Raw genomic sequence first — 21,605 nt, 5'->3', positions numbered from 1 at the left:
TAATAATAATAATAAAAATAATAATAATAATGCAATTAATATCATCAGTAATATACATGTTTAACAATAATAAAAATTGATAATTATTTCTGTAATTTTCCATATGTACTTCCCACATTCTTTTGTCATATGGCCTTTTATATTGTATATTGCTGTTGATTGGTGATAGTTTTCCCTTTTTGTCTTTTGATAACTAAACCAAAATGTTTAAGATGTTTTTAACTGCTTTAGACTGTGTGTAGTAGATTTGTTTTTATGGCATAAATTGTTGCTAAAGTAGCAACAGTGTTAAACTATGTTTAAGTTAGATATTTAAGTTATTAGTTAGATAGGCCTAGAAGGTGTTTCAGGCAATTACCCTTCACATTCTCTCAGGAATGTATGTATCACATAGCAGCATTATCTTGTGCCGTTGACTGCAGTTATTGCTCATCTGGATGGTTATCATGCTCATGAAAAATTATAGTCTGTGAGTGTAGAAGCTGCAGCAGGAGGGAAAAGCACAGTATAAGTCAAGGTGCTGCAAATAACAACCTTTCCCTGACACTCTCAAACTGTCTAATTGTTTAATATGTTTTCACCAAACTGCAGCAGTAAGCAGAGAAGACTGTGAAGCACAATGGACAATGACCTGGACCATGAGTCTGCTTCCTGTCCGTTCCCTCATCTCTCCTTGTGTGTGTGTGTGTGTGTGTGTGACAACATATGACTGCTGTTGTCTTATCATCTGACAGGCCAACACACTGGCCGGACACACGGTTCAGGGAGCTAATGGTATCACACTACAACAGTAGCTTTGCTGTGTTGCTAAGATAAAAAAAATATCCCAGTGTTTTTCACACTGGGATATTGAGGAAGAGCCAAAATAAGTGATAAAACGAGACTTTAAAGGCAAGAAGATAATGGGGATCAGTAAAATCAGTCACAGTACCGTCTCCTCTCTTCAGATCATGTGGACTCATCAGGTTAAAGCCAGTGTCAGAGCCCAGTGGAATCTGCGTCCAGTGATTAACCACAAACTGTTCAATCGAATAGTGTGGGGAACCCTTTCCCTCACGGCAGTCCATCCCTGGTAACAACCGCTCCATTATCCTGTTTCATCCTTCATGAATGCCTGAAGCTGATCACTTGATCACCATGTGCTCTGCTGCCTCAACATACTCAGAGATACAGGAATTCAAAAACCGTGGACTAGGACCCTCTCGCAAACCAAATGTTTAAGCATCTTAAAAATGAAGAACTTCTCTTTTCTTTCAGATCCCAGCTCTGATTGGTACAACCACATGTTGCCTGGCACAGGCCTGGCTCGTGACAGCCCTCTCTACCCTGATAGATATAATATTCCTCTCCGATCATATGTGACAGCTGACTCTTACCAGTTAGAAGTTGCAGCCGAGTCAATCGCTCTCCCTGGACCGACAGAGTGCTCTTTGTTGGTTGTTTGGAGATGTTCAGTCCTCCCTTAAATGCGCAAGCAATGGGAGCGTTATATTACATCCATGTGATGTCACAGCGCATTTGACTAATACAATCAGGGGGAATCTCAGTCTTGCAGCTCTACTTTTTCTGTCCTGAGAAACCTTGGGGAGGTTGTCATTCAGAGCTCCATCTCTTTTTTTCCATGTATTTTGAGTGATTTAAAAAATATGAGGGCTAGCCTTCTCACCTTGTGTCTAATTGAATGACATGAGTACATAACTGGATGTTACAGTACATGACCAGTGCAGACCCTGAGTGAATATAAACATGTTGTTTGAATCTTACTTAATACTGTTTGCTCACAGGTGACATGGGCTGCACAGTTCTAAATGAGGAGATAGTAACTGAATGCTTGTGTCTGTGATTAGCTCAATAGTCGCCAACCTGGAGATGTCCAGGAGTGTTGGGAATGATCTGAAGAAATAGCTCAGACTTTTTTTCTCTACTTTTGTTTCTCTTGGTCTCTATAGCAACATTCAAAACAGGATACGTCTTCAGATAATAAAACAAAAGTGGTGGTAGCCAAGAATTCCCCGACAGAAGAAGGGGAAGAGGGGTCGGCCCACACCCAGACGCTGCAGACCGAAGGCTGCTGTGTTGACCGACAGCCATCGAACAGTCCTCCAGTTCTGCCCAACTCCACTTTTTTAATTTTTTTATTGAAAAGTGGTAAAGGCCATTCTCGTCCAGGCTAAAGTCAGTCACTAATTTCACTAAATTGTAATCATTAAGTCAGCAAACCCCACGGGCCTCTTGGCACAGTAGCCAAGATTGTACAGTAGTCACATATTATAAACTTCCATTTGACATCTCTGGACAAAAGTTTTGAATTTCACGTATACTTACAAAAAAAAAAACAAGTTTCAGTTCACACACAAGATCACATCTTTGCTGCCTCAGGGCCCCCCTCCCCCCCACCACCACACGGTGCACACAGGGCCGACCATTCACTCAACAGGCATGTCATATAGGCTGGGAGGAACAAGAGCGTGCAACTTAGGCAATTCACTGATGTCATGCAAACAGTGCCGGGAAGCCAAATGTTATATAAGCTGGCAGTTCGAAAATGGCCCTCCTGCCAAAGTATACAGACGGGTGCAGTGATGTCATGTCAGGATACACACACACCGTCATAGTGGAGTCAGGGCACAGCTAGTACGTTTTGAATAGATATCTGAGACTGTTTGTTTACAAATTCAGCAAACTTACAGTATGAAATCCTACTTGCCTCCTTTATTTTTTTTTTTTCTACATTATGTCTCTGTATAAAAGCGTTTGTCTTACATTTAACTAATCTATTGTTTCAGAGCACACCCATTATCTCTTCTGCTTATCTTATAAGGAGCCGATCCCAGCTGACTTTGGCTGGGAGGCGCGGCACACACAGGACAGGCATATCAGCATAGCACAGGACTGACATACAAAGACAAACAATCTCATTCACACCTACAGACATTTTAAAGTCTCTAATTCACCTAACCAACGCTGGTGACTGTGCCAGGGTGTACCCCACCTCTCGCCCCATGTCTACTGGGATTGGCTCAAAAAGATAAGCGTGTCAGTGGTGGATGGAGGAAATAAAGACCAATCAACACGCAAACCCCACACAGAAAGACACCAGTCAAACTGGGATTGGAATCAGATCCTTGTTCTTTGCCTGCTAACCACTCTACCACATCACCACCCTTGTTTGTTGTTCCAGAGTATTGTTACGATTTCCAGCACAAGCAGTCTGGAATGAATTATGCACAGTATGAGGAAGAGCAAAACAGGATTCACGGTATATTATGTAAAAGAAATGTTTATTTCCATATTTAACACATACAGTACATTTTTTTGACCAACATAAAAAGTGCAATATGCATTTGAACTACAGCAATGTACAGTACAAAAGTTACTGCATACTTAAATATAAAAAGAAAATGGTTACAAAACTGTGAAGTAACCTATTGTGATCGTTGTCACGTCATTGTGACAAAAGCTTTCAAACTCACCGATGATATGAGCATAAACAGCTATGAGCCTGACGACTCCACCGAGTCTCTCTTGTTTCTCCCAAAAGGTGCAAAAAGATGTGACAGCATTTTAAAATACGTATATGATTGACATAATGATTCACATATTTTGTACAGCATCAGTGGTGCTTCCAATTTGTTGACAGCCAAACAACTTTGGTCTTTCACATTTTAAAAAGCACAAATGAGTTTAAAATGTTGGCAACCCTCAGGAATGAATTTAAGGTAAAGAAGGTTTGGATGAGAAATGTTCGGGTTCGGTGCTTTTTTTGTTTATATCTTGTCAAAAATGTTAAGGTTCATTTAGCTTGGGAAAAAAACCATACATTGTATCATTTGACTGCCATAAATCCTCAGTTCCTGTCACAACAGATGTTTGTAGTATGATTTCCAAACTGTGCAGCGTGACTCCTCACTCTGCTCTCCCAGAAGCATTGTACACTGTAGGGAATGATGAGGTCAATAACATTACTCTGATGTTATTTTGGAAGATAGCTTGCTGTGTACCAGTATTCACTCAATAAAAAAAAGCAGTGCAAAGGGACAACAAACACAGAAACGTTTCTGTTCTGTTTGTTGAAAACAGTGAGCATGCCTCTGGCAAAACAACGACGCAACCCTCCTCTCCCAGCATTCATCCCTTACGCTCACTCAGAGACTCACAAATAGTTAAGCATTAACGCACTAACACACACCTCTGCATTAAAATTTGTCCAAAACCGAGTTCCTCACTTTAACGCGACACCAGCAAATGAACTGAATCAAACTCCAGTGTTCATCTGAGAAAGGGCGTCATGAATGCAACATGAGGTAACCATTCATTTTTTACAACTATCGAGCATCTAAAACATAAATTGTGCTGTAAACAACTATACATATATTGAACACTTTGCTCTCTGTCAAGCTCCACTGAGGGACTCAAGTTCACCAACACAGGCTAAGTAAAAATAATCCAAGTGCCGATGGATACTATAATTTGGTGCGTATCAGGTACGAACAGCGGTGAAGTTAAAGGTTATAGAGCATCCTGTACCGTCTCATCCTGCAGTCTAACACAACTATGTGCCTCTGGTCTCATAGGTAAGGCACTTGTTTGTCCATGAATCAAACCATGTCAGAGGTGAGGTGATGGCTTACACACTTGTCAGATACAGTAATATGACTTAATCACTGTGAACAGCAGTTTGAGAAACAATGTGGCAAAGGAGTGTACACTCCTTACAACAGTTGGCATTGTTTGCTTTTGTTTGTTTGTTTTATATAATTTGCTTCCTCAGACTCGACTCTCTTCTCTTTCCAGGATCTGTACATCCCTCTCCAGCTCCACAGGGTGACACATGAAATTCAGGGTGGAGTGTTTTTAACCTCCACGTGATGTGTCAGCTTCTGGGTTCACCTGGCAGCGCTCTCTCTGGAGTGTGCAAGTCTCTGTATGGCCGAGGCAGAGCAGAGGTGGTGGGGGGGTCCCACTCCAGGCCAGTGTCTGGCTCCGGGGACAGTGAGAGGAGCAGCAGCGTTCCTGCATCTGAGGAACAGGCCGAGCACAGGTCCTCAGAGGAGAAGTTGAGGCTGCCCAACTTGGCCAGCGAGTTGGACCGCTTTAGCCTGGAGGGCAAGGTCAGGCCCGCCAGCCGCATGCGGGTCTCGATCTCCTGCGCCCTCTGATGCACGAGGCCAGGTTTACCCCTCACACTGCACAGACTGTCAATGCTGGAGCTGCGTGTCAGGGTGGAGCCATGAGGCGAGGAGGTGGGAGTGAGCAGCCCAGGCCCCACCACCCCCAGCAAGCCTTCATTGGTCAGTGGCATCACCATTGGCTCTAACCACACTTGGCAAGGCGTTGAAGATTTAGTGAAGTCCCTGGTAAAGCTGCAGAATTCCTCCTCATCCTCGGGGACAAGGGGGCTCTTCTCGGACCTTTGGCAAGCGTGCAAAGGCTTGAGAGATTGCAGGATCTCTTGAGATGAACCTGAAAGTCTCTCTAGTCTCTCGGCACGGCGGCGGACCAGCCCAGATCTCTGCAGCTGTACAAGGGTCTCCTGTTGTTGGACGACCTGACATGCCACTGCAGGGTTATCTTCCTCCACATCTATTCTCATCAGCTCAGGGAGAGCCTCTGAGCGAGCTGCAGTTTGCATTTTGTCAGGCTCCGTCTTTCCTTCCAACACATCACCACTGTCCTCAGGCTGGAGTAGGTGCAGCGATTCTCCTGGCTGCTCCTCTCTGACGAGGGGAGCTGTGGACGGGGAGGCAGCACAGTTGGCACAGTCCCACAGAGGGCCACAGGGACGCAGCAGTCCCACTGAAGATGCAACACCTTCAGAGGAGACATAGGACTGTGGGAATGAAGCTCTTGGAACTTCAGGAGGACTGGGTTTAAGGCAAAGCTTAGAAGAGAGGGTTGGAGAATCTTCTTTCTGATTGGACTTTGAGTCCCTCATTGAGAGTGCACACGCATCAGCAGGAAGAAGGATGGAGGAAGGCTTTTCCTAAATAAAGACAGGGGAACCTTGTTATTCCTTCAAGTTGGATTCATGTGAAGTGGATTACACCATTTTCATTCTAAGATTTGTGTTACTCATATTAATCGAACTTACATTGTGGTTCCATGAAGGACTCAAGTGGTTGTTGTTGTTGGAATTCTCATTCAGAGATGCCAGGTCCATGCCATTACCCTCTGTATCCCCCTCAACCTCCACATCTTGCGTTTCCTCTTCTCCACCTCCTTCCCCACCCCCTCCGTCATCTGGCTGCATCAGCACCTCCATCTCTGCCTCCTCCTTCTGCACCTCTTCCTCATCCTCTTCCTCCACTGTGCTGAACTCCAGCCTCAGGCGCAGCTCCTCCAGTGGCTCAGGGCCACGACTACTGGTCTGGGCAGCAGCTCCCTCTGCTGTGGCTCCACTTTGGGAGAGGGGCAGGCCTTCGCGTTCATCGAAGGCCTCATCATCCAACAGAGCGTCCCGCTCCACATCATCGATTTCTATAAAGACTTTTTCCATGCCGATAAGAGGGGGGCCACGCACTGGTGTTGACGGTTCGCTATCCAGCGCTGAGTCAGAAAGCCGGCGGAAGTAGTAGTTGTTGTAGGCGGGGTCAACATCCAGTGAAACAGTCCTGCACGAGGAGGGGCCCGCAGCACCTTTATCAGACAGCGCCTCCTCACAGCAGGGGGACATGCCTGGCTCAGGAGTACGGTGGCCGCCCTCCTCACCTCCACAGCAATGAGCCCCCCCCTGCTGTCCCTCTGCCATCTCACAGTCTCCATCCGGATGCCACAGCTTGTTGTGCCGCTGTTTACTGGAATTACAGACATACAGTGTGCAGAAGGAGAGCAGTAGTTAGAATACAGGTCCACTGAGAAAACACAATGACCAAACAACAGTTCAGGCCATGTTGGAATCCGTACCTGGCGTCCAGGATGCCCTCGTACTCCGCCAGCTGTCTCATGAAACCTGGATTGGGTCGTGTGATGCTCCTCTTCTGCTTGACAAAGTTGTACGCCTTCTCTAATGACCAGCCGTGCTCCTTCATGGCGTAAGCAATGACACTGGAGGCAGATCGACTGACACCCATCTTACAGTGAACCAGACACTTGGACTGGTTCTTTCTGTTTGTGAGAATTACACACAAACACACACACATTAATAACACTGGAATTCAGCCGTTATAGGATTATTTTGTTAGTTCTAACCCTGGATTTCATTAAAGCTAAAACATAGCTGTATTTTCTAAATTAAAGTGATTTTATCAAACACTGAATAGATACTGAAACAAGTCATAGAAATTACAATTCTCTTCATAACTTTACAACATGTGGACGGTTACTTTTTCAGTTACCATCCAATGTGATATTTGTTTTCTCTTCCAACATCCTAGAGGTACTATGTAGTGATGATAAGATGATGTGAGGATAAGAAGTCTGTAGTTGAATACATGAGCTACATGTTTACTGTTCCACTGAGGACTCACTTTGCTTTAACAATGAAGTTGTACGTGTCATTCCAGTGAGCCAGCAGGTCAGTGGCCTCCTCGTCATACACTCGTATGTTGTGATAACTGAATGTGCCTGGAAAAAAGTTGTCTATCTCCCGTGTAACGTTGAGGATATAGCCCACCCTGGGGAGGAAAGATCAAGTTAACTCATCAACAACATTCTTTCGTGATCAAATCATCAGAAAAAATATGTCTTATCTTGGCATCCCATAATATAAAACAAATCACCCTGTCTCTTGCAGCTCTTCCAAATTAGATGCATTCCATTCGGATCCCTAAAAACAAATTAGAGACAACACTGTTTAGACTGTGCAGTTTGGAGTGTATTTTCAAATCTTGGTGAGACGGTTCTTTCTCCAAAAACAAGTATATCACAGCATGTTTCTGTTGATGTAAGAGACATCATCAGTTGTCTCACCAGGTAGACGTGGTCAAAGATGAGAGTGGGTTTGTCCATCTGGCCCAGGATCAGTAGCATCTCGTTGTCAATGAACTCTTTGTACTCCTTCAGGTTGCAGTTCATGTGTTGCTCCAGCTCTGTACGGATCTGACAAGAACATTTACACAGAATGATTAAATTAGCGTATGGAGGGTTTTTTGTGTTGTTGTTGGTGGGTGCTACTTTACATTCCTGTTTCTAGGCATCAAATAATGTCTCCGGGTAATGTAAAAGTATAAACATACAATTATTTATAATCTTAATAGTGTAAATTAGAATCTGGTCAATTGGAACATTTAAAAAAATCTAAAAAGAAACTTTTACACTATAACTTATAGATACAATAAATGTGAATGCAACCACAAAACAACAAGAAGGAAATGGACAGAGGATTTGTTCTGTGTGTGTGCAAATGTATTATTGATATTAACCTGTTTGCAGGTGACATTCTCAAGATCCTGGCACGTCATGATGCTTCTGAGTTTGGCTTTAATAAGGCACTCTGTCCTCTCTCTCTCTGAAGGCCTGACAAAGATTAAAACGGTTGTTCCTGAAATGTCGAGCTATTTCAACAACTGGCGTTAAGTTAATTTAGGTGATTCTGATTTTAGATGCTTTGTTTTTACTGACTTGTCGACAAACATGGTGGGCGAGTCTGGACGTGGGGTTTCCAAGTCCTTCATAGCATTCCACTCGTTGATGCAGCTCTGCTCTGAAGCAATGCAGCTCTCGTAGTAGCCCATCCAAGTGAGAGCAATCCCCCCAGGGAAGTAGTTATACCTGCGTGACACCTCACATGCCTTGTGCATCACCTGCAGAGCCGACCTACATGGTTGTTTGGTGGGAAAGTAAAGGTTAAAGTTACAGATGTTCAAATAACTGGAGGGTTTACAATCTGGCTTTCAGCAGTTCTGTGTACATGCGTCTTCATGCCAGCAGGTGGCAGATTGAATTAGCGAGGCTGCAATCTGGTATCTCACTGCAGCACAATGTGTCTATCAAGAGATTTATTGTATGGTGTGTCATGAAGCTACAGTGCTGTCAACATCCACCATGGCTCCAGAGGTTGTTTATTACTCACCACATAGCCTGCACCGACACGGGTTTAAAGACATGAGTCCGACCTGCTGTGCTCACAGTAAAGCCCCTGAGGAGCAAACAAAACAGATGGTCATTCACTGAGCTGGAGCACGTTGAGGCAACAGTATGTGTGTATCAAAATCTTTTCAAGTGTCACATAGTGAGGATGCAGTGTTGAAAAGCAGACACATATAACCGGTTTCCATGCTGCAGCTGTTGTCACTAAACACCGAGAAAAACTCACCCGTCGCCATCCAGGTGGATCTTTGTATCGCTCCACAGAGGCAGCACCATGCCGATCGAACAGCTTTTACTGGCAGGATGAAAGTGAGAATTAAAATTAAAAAACATGGCAAACAGAGGAAACATCTACGATTCTATTAAATGAGCTAAGTTGTTAACACAATTGAAATATTCCATATTCAACTTGAAAAGGTGATTACAGTGATCATGAAAAGTGTTTGGGCCTGTTAGTACCAGTCTTTGCTAGGTAAGTCGATCCCCAGTAGGATGTTCTCCTCTGTGTCCTGTCGCCCACTGGTGTACACCACCACCATGTACCGCACCCGATCGGACCATGCACTCTCCAGACGCACCGCCTGCACAAGGTACAGACAATACAACACAAAATTATTACGCAAGATAGATTAATTAATACATCCTTCCTTTGCGCAAGGGCAATTCTGATTGTACATAACAGCAAACAATCTAGAGAAGCAACAAATGGCCGATTAAGTTCACTGACCCTCCTGCTAAAATCTGTGTGTAACAAAGTGTGTGCTGGGATAACTGGTATACAAACTACGTGTAATAGTGTAACCATGACCCCGGGGTGTGTGAGAGCACAGGGCTGGTGAACATAAAAATGAAGTAGCTCACACCAACACATACACACCATGGAAACATTTGGTAATGCTCTCCTGAGTGTGCTCTCATGAGCTAATAATTACAGTAAGCACATAAGCGTGTTAAGTGCACAATAAAACGTTTTCTGGATGTTTTGCTATGCCAAGTTGTTAGTCGTGGCCTTTATAGGAGTGCAGGTTTTTATTTTGATCTAGGCACATATTTCTTTAGTCTCTTACCAGTTTGATTCTGTCTTCAGAGCGAAGAATGTTGATCATCACCTGCAGGTGTTGAGGTAAATCGCCTGTTGAGAGAGATAATAATGAAAACGAATCAACGATGAGAAGAGGCTGTTAAGTGTGAGTTTAAAAATCGACCTCGTCATACTGACACATTTTAACTTGAAAGTGAAGATAGAACACTGATAAAGACACGTTTACTTTGAAAACACTGGCTGAGAATATGTATGGATGTATAATGCATGCTGGGAACACAAAGAGTTTATCTAATTAAAGGCTCTGCTGTATTCCAGTGCAGACACATGTAGTAACACTGCTCCCTAGTGTTTAACTAGCAACAATAGCATACAACCTGCTCAGTGACTATTATCAGCTGACATGTTGTAACTGATTCAACTGAAATTAATTCAAGATATATTTTCCATCTTTGTATGAGTGAAATCATCAGCGACACATCTACTATTCAAGAACTGGTCTGAGGTTAATTTGACTTCCCTCAGTGCTTCCAGTGCAGAGACATGTCAGTGAGGCAGGATAATAAAACAAGGTGTGGACGTGGACCAACAGCAATGCAAAGTGAAAGAAAAAAGCTTCAAGCAACATTATCTCCATAATGTTCTGATGATTAAATTGTCTCATATATGGGTCAGGTTGGGGAGCCAAAGGTTGGGAAACTAAATTATGTCAAACGTAAAAAGGATCCAAAGAAAATAAAGACAGACACAAATTCTGCATAATATGCATAAATAAAATCCACACCTGTTCTCCTACGCTAAATTTACCAACTAATTTTTTTTCTAAATGAATGTTTTTAATAAATGAACGGATAAACAGGTAGTAGAAAGTCACATGAGACCAAAATGAAACGTCCTGTAAATATGAATGAAATTAAATTAAAATTGTTCAAAAAGGCTGGATAACATTTTTCTTTTTTTTTACGAGAACAAACTGATTCTTCCTGCTTCCTTTTACAAAAGTCACCTTCTCCTTTCTGTTTTTTATTGAAAGCCACAGTAACGGCAAAACAGCCCAGCTATTGTACCTCGGCCAAATGTTCTTGAGAACAAAGCAGGACCAGCAAATATGGGTTACCTGACAAAGTGGCTGGTGGAGTGGCCAAAGTTTCCAACCACAGCACTGACTTGCCAAAAGACTTGGCAGCATGTTGGGTATTGGCTGAAGCTGAAGCCCCATCATGCCAGTGGACTGTCAGGTCAGACTTATGTCCTTAGAGCAATTAATTGTGTCTTTGAATTGGGACATTTTAAAACGAGCTGTGTACTGAGAGCACTGACAAGTTCATTGTCGAGACCAATCAGGTAAAAATGAATAATTCAAATAAACTAGATGCTCAGTCATTCAAATCATAAGAATCCAAGACGAGTTGCATCAAGGGTAAGTTGAAAATCATTTTTTTTACAATATGTCGAAAAAACTTCTTCGAGCATTAGCAGAGAATGTTAATTTGCATACTACCTCATGTTCCCTTTACTCTCTATACTTAGCAGAGTAATCAAGATGGAGAGCACAAGGTAATGCAAACAATACGGGCCTTCTTTAGTTGCCAACAGAGGTTTTTTCCACAGTTCTACCATGTCCTGGATTTAAACACTAATCTGCCTAAGCTATATGTCTGGAACATGCTTATCAACAAGGCAGCCAACATCCTCCACACCTCAACTACAAACATCTGCTGCAATGATCTCATCACACAAACATTCAACATAAACTGGACAAGAAACCTGATGAGGAGACAGATGAGATTAAAACTGTAGTTTAGCTAAATGATGAGGATCACAGGGTGTGTGTATTGTGTGTGTCTTGTGGTTCTCACCTGCATGTTTGTGGGGAGGATGTGCTTTCTGGCCCTGGTGACTGCTCCCCTGCTGCAGGAAGAGGGCAGCACCCTTCACCATGAAGAAGCTCTCACTCAGGCTGCAGAACAAATGGGAGAGAGAGGTTACATGTATTGAAACATAAACACTACACATCACACACACACACCGCACTGCAGAGCAACAGATCAGCAAATTGTTCTGGCTTGTTCAGTGGACCATGGGGCAAGAAGTGGTACAGGAGACAAATTAAATATTCTGTTTTAACAGGATAGTTCAGTTCAGTAGACGCAGCCTGCGAGATGAGAATAAAGTATTTCTGCTGCCGATGATTTAAGTTAACAGCAAAGTGGGAAAGCCCAGCTGCCACGTTATAAAGTCAGATATCAGGTCTGCAGCAGCCATGAATCAAGCTTTGATCCTCAATGCTTATCTGTCTTTTTCCTGCTGCGTGGGCTGCACTCAGACTCCACTTGTCAGGTCTCTGCTGACTTGATGTAAAAACACACAAACCTCAATAATTAACCTAGCTGTGGTTGTTTGTGATGCTTGACTTCCACCAGTACCAAAAAGCTGCAATTATCAATTCATACCTGTCTGTACCACACCTGATTTTTCCGGTCAGGCTTTAGAGATGACATCAGATTACATTAGTAAGGAACAGCAATAAAAAAGAAGTGAGGTGTTTCCTCCAGGCTAAATTCAATTATGTGGAAAACCACGAGAGCAAGCCGCTCATAAATCTACCTGGCAGCAAGGTGCGACACATGCACAATGTAATCTGTGTGTGCAGTCTGGAAAATCAGGACATCATTACGAAGTACAGAATGGATGAGTGACAGCAAAAAGCAACAACACTCCGGCTCTGAAGCTGCTTCCTCACTGAGCTCTCTCTGATCACACTTTGAAAACCCACGTTCAGAAGCGCAACACTGGGCCAAACAGATGATTTTGTGGGAACAATGGACTTTGTTTTGTTCACCTCACAACAAATGTTCTCTGCGCCCAGCATCGCAGAAACAAAGTTCCACAGTGAATAAGAAGGGGGTGGACACTTCTCAACAAAGGCCTTTGTCTCACTTTGTTGATTTTTGCTTTGGTTCGTGCTCTGAGAATTATGAGGCTATCAGGACGGTCTAATGTCAGAAAATGATGGATAGTGTCAGAGAAAAGAGGCAAAAGTAAGAGTTAGAAGAGCAGCATAGCCTCATCACTCATCAGTGTTCACTTTTCCTATTACAGCTTGTAACACAACTTTAAGTCCAAAGTTCTTATACTTTCATACAAGAAAAAAACTGAAACTGGTGAAATGAGAGAATGTGTGCAACTTGTCCTCACATGTAAATCAAGTGCTGTCCCACTGCCTCACTGGCCGTACTCAGACATCCTAATTAAATGGCCTTAGCTCTTGCCCTGCAGCATCCTTCCATCAGTTTCTCCACAAACACTGGGGCTAAAAATACATCTGCTATCAAAGCAAACAAAGACTATGACAGGAAAGCTGACCTGATTGCTGCATGGATTCCATGATTACAACCTACAGTAACTTTACCTCCTTTCCAGACAGAGAGAGAAAAAACACCAACACATCGGGTCACAGAAATATCACAAATATAATAAGCCTCAGCTGCCAGTGAATGACAACTTATTTGGATTAGGATTCACTATCATATTAGATGGACACATTCAGTGATTGATCAGAAATGACATAACGTAAACTAGTGTAAAATCTTACACTTAACTAAAAACAACTGAGAGCAAGAAATCCAAACATTAGTCAAGTGTCTGATCTCAAGTCTCGAGTGTAGGATCTTGTTCCCACGATTAAAAAAATATTTTTAAAGGAGAGTCTACACTCACATGCGGTTTATCTCACGCTGGGTCAACACAGCGTTCTCCACAAAATATGGTATCATCTTCATCACGACCTCTTGAATGGGTTCTACAACCAGATGCATCTTGTTGAATGGAGCGCTAAAGAGTCAGTGGTGGGTAGGCTTCAGGCGCTGGCCCACCACCTTTGACTGACAGACTGTCTACACTCATCTGTGCTGCTCAGTGAAGAAGTTCTGTCTGCTCAGATGCCACTCCCTCTCTGCTGCCTCCTCCTCCACCTCCTCCTCCCTCATCTGAGCGACTCTGAGTGTGAGTCAGATTCCTGCCTGGAGGGACGTGCTGCAGCCTCAACCCGCTGCCTCAGGCACACACACACACACACACAACTGGGCTTGTCTCCCGTCCTACCATCTCTTTTGTCTCAGTCAAATAGGCCAGGCCCAAAAGCAATTTTTTGTAGGAAATGTAAATTTTCACTGGAAAAGTTAGCAAATAATGTTGATGTGATTTTCCTGAGGTCTGCACCAAACAGGCATGTTCCCTAACATCTGGAGATGACTGTAGGCTGAGGATTATCTGTGACACTACAACGCTTCATGTATAATAGTAGGTTGTAACATATTTTACCTTTAACAATAGTTTTGCTCTTTAGCCAGAGCAAACCTCGTCCACTTGTTCAACAGAAACCATCATAAACCAGCAACATTTTAAAACCCACTCAGTGGATTTCTTTGTCTTCCTGGAGAAAAGGGAGACCACTTGCACAATTGGAGGAAGACAAAAAAAAAGCAGGCTGAGGAATTTTGGCACAAACTCTTCCAATAGGATGTCTCCTTGTGCATGCCACCTTAGGGGCAGCATCCAAGGTATTGCCTCCAGGGAGCTTAACTCATGGGCCAAGCATGGGCGTAAAGGGCAGTGAGAACTGGCAAGATCCCAAATCTCCCAAATCTCATTATACCAGGGTTTATAAGGGAGGGATTATCTTGTCTCTCTCTCCTTCAAGTGGTCAGCACTGGCTGTCACTCACTCAAATGGACCACAAACAAACCGGTGTGTTTGATTATTAGAGAGCACAATGGCATGTTAAGGATAAAATAACCTTTATGTTTAAAGCCTCTGCATCAGCAGTAACTGATCACTGTAGATACAAACAAGAAAAGTTAAATACAGTGATAATGAAAGCAACTATAGGGTTTGATAATGAAATTCCATTCTGAAAATAACTGTGCAAGTTGAGACTGCAGTTTCATATATGTTTGTGAGCGTGACACTATTATAAGCTATACCTTCCTTTCTCACTTTTCCTCTCTCACTAAGCATTGACCCCCACCGTCCACCAGTACACAAAGACACAGCATAACAATGTTAATCTGGGAGGATTTGCTGACAGACATGACCTGTAGCTCTGTGAAACAGATAACAAGCTAAATCTTATATTCTTCTCCTCGATAGCACAACTTCTTAAACACCACTAGCAGATAGTGTGCTATACACTCTGATGTGTATTCATTCTGTCCCAGGTGGAAACTTGGATAGCTCCGTGTGTCAGGTGCATGGAGAAGTGCAGTGACCTGGTTGGATATTTGAGCTACTACTTTATAATAGGAGGTCAAGCTTTAGTAGCAGCAGGCAGGGATGATGGCATGTCACCAGGTTAAGGTATGGGTTGCTGCTGCAACAGTAGCCAGATGGACCTGTACAGGGCCAAACAGGACCAGATGTCCTCTAAGCCACTGCTCCAAGTCACGAGGTGGAGTGGTATGTGAGAGAGGTACACTTGATTTTACCGAGGAAGCAATACAAAGAGGCTACACAGACGCAGCAACCAGTCTGGTTTATTCATGGGCTCGGTGTGTTTAGCACACATCAAAACGATGAGGGGAAGAAACTCCTCTTAGGGCTGTCTGTTGTATAATACTGGCATTTTCTCACTGACACCATTGAAAAGGGTAGAGACAGAGAGGGAGGAGGGACAGGGAGGAGCAAATGTCCTCAGGTGTCTGTGGAGACATGGAGGGCCCGAGAAGGAAACAAATGACATCATCCTGCTACTGAGGGAAAAAAAACACCTAGAGCTGCTGCTTCTGTTGCAGTTTGTAAACGGGAATAGCTCGAATAACAGCTCGTCTCCTACACATGTCTGCAGTTGTATCATTGTAAAATACAGAATTTAACAGCACAACAGCAGGTAGCAAGGGCAACAGGGTCAGCAATGCTTGGAGTTGATAATCTGTGGTCCCTTTTGCACTAGTAGCTGAGGCTAAGGGGCAGTTGTTCTTTTCCAGAAGAGGGTCATGTGATAGGAGCCTGACGAATCAGAAAAGGCTAAATAGTGACCGAAAGACCCAACCAGCAAGCTGTTATGAGTGTCTACTTCGTTGTTTCCAAACATCTCAGTTTCTGCCCGTCCAGAATAAAAAAGCGGCCCAAACTAAAACGAGGCCAGCAACGTTTTCAATCTTCTCTTTTTAAGACGCTCTACAACTCCGGAGTAGTCTGAACGCCAGGCTTATCCATAGCAGAGGTTGTGCGCTTTCAAACGCACACATTGTGGTATGGATAGATCCTTCGATTCTCTTATCTACACTCATTCAAATCCAGACGGAGCATTCTTACATAATTATTGGACTCAGATTTCAACCCAAGTACCCGTCATAAGAAAGTGAGTTTAAATGAACTTCACATTTAGAAGTAATTGTATCCTTGTTTGTGTCTCTGCTGATTGCGGGGTTATTCCATCACCGTGCACCCAATCCCTCCTCATTCAAAACACTGCACCTTGAATCTATGAGCAAGCACATCCACATGCATCTCTCCCAATTCTGCCTCTTGCCCAACGTTGCTGTGTGCACAAGTTGGTGAGATGAAATCACCCTTGAATCAGAGCCACCAACACCTGCATGATGTTTATGTTGGCCTCCGTCAAGCCGCTGGGCTCGTCCTCGTTATCAGGGTCAGCTTGGAACAGCGAGCGCAAATACTTCCAGTCGGCACTTACAGAGCTGTGTGTCAACAGATGTAACCGTTGATCAAGTGTTCTAGATCAGTATGGCCTCATCTAATGAGAAATATTATCTGTCAAATAAAAGTCAACTTAATGTGCCATTATGTTATGAAACATGAATTTACTGGCAACGTAATTGCATAATTGCAACATAACATGGCTTACTAGCATCTCAAACAATGGTAGCTATCTTGAGGCAAGGCAGGACAAGACTTGCATCATGAATAGATCATTCACTCAAACTGACACACATACACACTATATGCACACACGCACGTTTGCTAAAATAATATTTCAGAAAAGGAGATTCACTGTTAACACACAAACACATGTAGAGACAAAAAGTAAAACAGAAGCAATTGTGTTTTCTCGTACACACCACCACCACCCTAGTAGTTTCTCAGTCATTTCATTTAAGTGGATTAATCTGAGTCTGTTCAGTGTGGATGGGCACTGGATGATATATATACACATACTACCATCATCTGAAGTTCAAACTGCCCAAAATTTAGCTTTATATTCCTGTTAATACTCAAATATTCAGTTCTTTCTATTTTAAAACAGCTGCTACAGCTTCAAAACTGCTACAGCTTTTGACAGAAAACTGACTTTAGATTAAAATACATTTATTTGTCCCAAACACATGCACAAGCACACTCATGCAAGGAGGGAAATTTAACCTCTGCTTTTAACCCATCTGGTGCAGGACACACAGAGCAGTGGGCAGCCATGTACGGCGCCCGGGGAGCAGATGTTGGGGGAGTAAGGTGCCTTGCTCAGGCACTAGACAGGGTAGGGAGAATCTTTTTAGACAGATCAATCCAGGTTCGTCTTTTTGTTGTTTCTCCGTGGAGTCGAACCAGAGACCTTTTCTGCCCATAGTCCAAGTTTCTGCCACTAGTCCACCGCCTTATAAGGTTTAAACACAACTGTGTTTCACAAACACGCATTACTAGTTCAATGAACACAAGAGCATACACCAGTTCTCTTACTACATTGAGATTCTTGTTAGAGCGGGGGTACATGACCGAATCCTGTTTGCACCATCAGGTCGGGCCGGAATGGCAAAAATTTCGACATCAGGTCAGTCATATTGACTGGGCTGATTTTTTTTACACGTGTCTGTAATGGGGCAAAACCAACAGTAACCATATGTGTCAGGGAATGAGTAACACAAACTGAGTGCAGCGACATTAACTGCATCTGGTCGGGTCCAGACACATAAAAAGGGTTTGGGGTTGGGTCAGGCTTGGCCAGTTTTCCCCTTTTTTTGGACAAGTTCAGACAGAAAAATGTCGCCTGAGCTGCACTCTAGTACGTGTTCACTGAACACACACACATGTGCACACACACCTGCTCCAGCAGCTACCGACACACATAAGAGGATCAAACTCTGCGGGAAACACTGTTGTTAACACATTACTTAACTACTGGGAATAAAGGAAGGATTTTACAGTTGTTTATTAGGAATGAATGACTGTGCCAAAAAGACAGACAGACAGGTGTTTAACTACACTGATGCTCAGTTGTTCTCCAGTGTTAATGCCTGATAATCTGCCCCAACTCCAGGTTTCACTGAATGACTCAAACACAGATGCAACCACTCAGTGAACACCTGTGAGTAACATTTGACCTGGTATGCCACGTACCAAGCAACAGATGGGCTAACCTTGAAATAAACATACCTCTGATTTGTTCGCCGTTCATCGTCACTCCCAAAATCCTGCAACATAGATAGCAGAAAAAAATGAATAACACACTCCATCAATTTTGATGGAATTATTAACAAACACTTAGCAGTAGAGCACATAGAAGGTTTGTCTATATTTGATCAAAAACAAACTCATTGAAATACACTTGAGAAGGTAACACACATTGGAGATACAAACTTACAAGCTGTGTGAGCAGAACTGACTTAAAAGTGAATCAACATATTATAAGCGTGTTTATCCCCACACATATTAACACAATCGACAACTAGTTGCATGGCAAGAAAATAATCATGTGTATTAGGGGTTGGTGACATGGCTGTGTAAATATTTGACTAATTCAGCTGACAAGACATTACACACCACTGTAATCAAGAACAGAATCTTGCACTTTTGCGAGTTGAAGACAAAAGAAAAATCAACAATGTTTGGGTTCAATCCACCAGTATATATATATATATGTATAGTGGGAGGGATGAGAGTGGAAAATAGAAAATTACAGTTGATGCACTGAGTTTGGTGGTTTTGCCATAAAATACGAGTGCTATCAATCTCGCTTGATTTTTTATGGAGACCCCAATACATTAATCATGATTAGGGTTTTCCAAAATTCACAAAGTCCTCTTTGACCCATTTTCAGAAAATCCAAATCTGTGTTTAACTATGAAGAGGCAGACATTTTTCACGATGAATAAAACATACTAAATACTTAAAACTTCAAATTGGATAGTTTATGCAGTAACAGTCATGATCAGACTGGATCAATGATTTAGGAACAAAACCCCAGCTGTGGAATTAAACAAATAGGGTAAATAAATTGGCAGTATCTCTGACTATTGATGAGACAATTGTACCGATGTGCAGCAGAACATGCATAATAATAGAGAGTACCATTTTTAGGAAAGACGGCAGGAAATTACTCTGCAAGAGGAGCATGCAACCATGCATAACTAGGAACCTGCATGGTCGTGTATTAGGGAGAATAATCCCACAAATGAACTACCTTGTGCGTGCATCTTATAAATCCCTGTTTAACTCCGCTCTCTTCCCCCCATTCCTACAGTAGTATCCCTCCACCCCACCCGCCCCTCATGAGTAGATGACATCATAGCTGCAGCAGCTTCCTGCCAGCTTTATCTATCACACCTCACTGTGATGCTGCTGCTGCTGCTGCTGCTGGAGGACTACACCACCCGCTGCAGAGGGTCACTGAGGGACAAACCCAGTCAACCAGCAAAACCATCATTGACTCTTAAGAGAAACAATTGGTTTGCAGTAATCTACTACTTTGTAAAAACCTTTAAGACATGCATACTTTTCTGCAGCAGTGGCTCATCAACTTGAAGTTGTAAATAAATGCAGCCGTAGATGTCAACCCTGGTTTCTCTGATGTGGTCATACACAAGAGAGCAAGGTGCTTTAGCGGTGTATAGCTGGTAATTAGCGCCCCCATCTGGCAACTGATGGCTGCACTTAAAAAATGGCAGGAGGGAAGTTATATTTGAATGATTTCAGTTGTTTGTAAGGTATAAAATGTATTGTTTTTTTGGCAGTGAGTGTTCAGAAACCACCAAGCTAAAGTGTGACTCTGTGTGGCTGCAAAGGAAGAGAAACAAGCCTTCAGGTTCAGTCCTGTCCCTTCATGTGACTGGGAGGCTGACAAGCTCATACTTCCCTACTATCATTACTGAAAAGCACCAACATGCCAACACAATGGAAACTTAAATGGAAATATTCAGAGAAGATTACTGTTTTGAATCAAAGAGGACCCCCCCCCCAACTCAAACCAGCACAATCAATCATATAAATCTCAGTAGTAAGTGGATGTGACAGCAGTGTCTACTACAGTCGTACTGCTGGTGTGTAAATCACCCTCAAATATTATTAATGTTCAAGATTTGATAAATGTTCAATGTCAGAGAGCCACATCACAGAACAGCTAACGGTAGCTACAGCTTATATCACTCTTAAGGCACTTGTCCAAATAAGCTAACGTTTTAAATTTGACTTCATGCCATTTAAAGAAATAAGGTTTTTCTTATAATGAAACTATATTGTAAAAAAAAAAAAAAAATCACACATTAGACACAAGTGTTAGCATAAGTGGTAGCCACACACATATCTGGCTATCACTAACGGAGACGTTGGCTAGCTACCGTTAGCTAACCAACTAGCATAACACGTAAACTAACGGTGCTAATCATGTAGCTTCACTCAGCGGGCCTTTCTCCAGCTACGTCCCCCCAGCCACTCCACCAACACCCTCCCTGGACCGGGGCATCGCTTCCGTTCACCCGGAACAACACTGACCTCCCCCGCCGCCGTGGTCGCCGTGCTCCCGGTGGAAGCGGCGCTCGGGGTCGGGGACCTCTGCAGAGTAACCAACGCCATGGCTGGAAGCTGGGGAAGATGCACCGGCCGGCCGATGTGGCCTGGTGAGCTGCTGCTGCCGGTGCTGCTGCTGCTAGCTGCTAGCTGCAGGGCTAGCGACACACACAGCTGACGGGTGGAGGGATGGAGGCAGGGAGGGAGAGAGGGAGGGAGGGAGGGGGGAGGCTCGGTGTCCTGCAGCAGGAGCTCTCTGTGCAGGAAGTGCCGCCCTGGTCAGGTGGCACCTGTGCTCACAGGGTCATAAAATAATCATTACTCTCCAAACTAGAGAGACAGAGAGGCCGCGCCACTTCATGTGTAAATACTTAATGTCATATTAGACTTCATTCAAACAAATGAGAGCAACGATTTACATGAAAAGTATTTAATAAATGAAGAATGCAGAAAAAAAATACAAATAGATGGAAAGTAGGTTATTATGGACTAACAAAAAATCCAGACAAAAATAAGATATTATTTGAGGCACATAGGTAGATTATTGGAAGCAGTAATTATTGACAGTCCAGGTGCAGTTACAATATTCACCAGAGGATAAGTTTAGCAGGTATTACATTGATGGACTACAAAGCCCATGGATGCCTTATACATGCCTCATAATACATTCATGACATAGATTCATGACTAACACACTACAACAGCTTATAACAGTCACAAAGAACTTATTCCTTGAATCAAGGTTTTACTTAACAAGCCAACACGAGATATGATTAGCAATGTGCATTCGTACCTTATG

At 43.1% G+C, this 21,605-nt stretch overlaps 1 protein-coding gene across 1 annotated transcript; it reads right to left on the bottom strand.

Annotated features, from left to right (window-relative positions):
* Positions 1 to 3,323: 3,323 nt before the first annotated feature.
* On the bottom strand, positions 3,324 to 20,872 carry ssh1a (slingshot protein phosphatase 1a). Its single transcript, XM_061071520.1, has 15 exons — positions 20,792 to 20,872; positions 18,458 to 18,495; positions 11,929 to 12,029; positions 10,095 to 10,159; positions 9,487 to 9,608; positions 9,254 to 9,322; positions 9,011 to 9,076; positions 8,560 to 8,754; positions 8,361 to 8,454; positions 7,909 to 8,037; positions 7,719 to 7,765; positions 7,467 to 7,613; positions 6,904 to 7,104; positions 6,092 to 6,794; positions 3,324 to 5,983 (listed from the first exon to the last, which is right to left on the bottom strand). Exons 1-15 carry the CDS (start codon positions 20,870 to 20,872, stop codon positions 4,874 to 4,876), a joined length of 3,168 nt encoding a protein of 1,055 aa, XP_060927503.1. The 3' UTR covers positions 3,324 to 4,873.
* Positions 20,873 to 21,605: the final 733 nt, after the last annotated feature.

This window comes from Limanda limanda, chromosome 5 (genome assembly GCF_963576545.1).
Source record: "Limanda limanda chromosome 5, fLimLim1.1, whole genome shotgun sequence".
Taxonomy (NCBI): Eukaryota; Metazoa; Chordata; class Actinopteri; order Pleuronectiformes; family Pleuronectidae; genus Limanda; species Limanda limanda.
The sequence above is the reverse complement of the archived record's forward strand: the minus strand, read 5'-3'. Positions and strand labels throughout refer to the sequence as shown.

Bases quoted from the DNA above. Each gene is read 5' to 3' on its own strand.
- ssh1a (XM_061071520.1), bottom strand. From the start codon at position 20,872: ATGGCGTTGGTTACTCTGCAGAGGTCCCCGACCCCGAGCGCCGCTTCC. The intron at 10,160-11,928 runs GTGAGAACCACA...CTCTCTCAACAG, and splicing joins TCCTCCCCACAAACATGCAG to GCGATTTACCTCAACACCTG. The intron at 9,609-10,094 runs GTAAGAGACTAA...TACCTTGTGCAG, and splicing joins CTGAAGACAGAATCAAACTG to GCGGTGCGTCTGGAGAGTGC.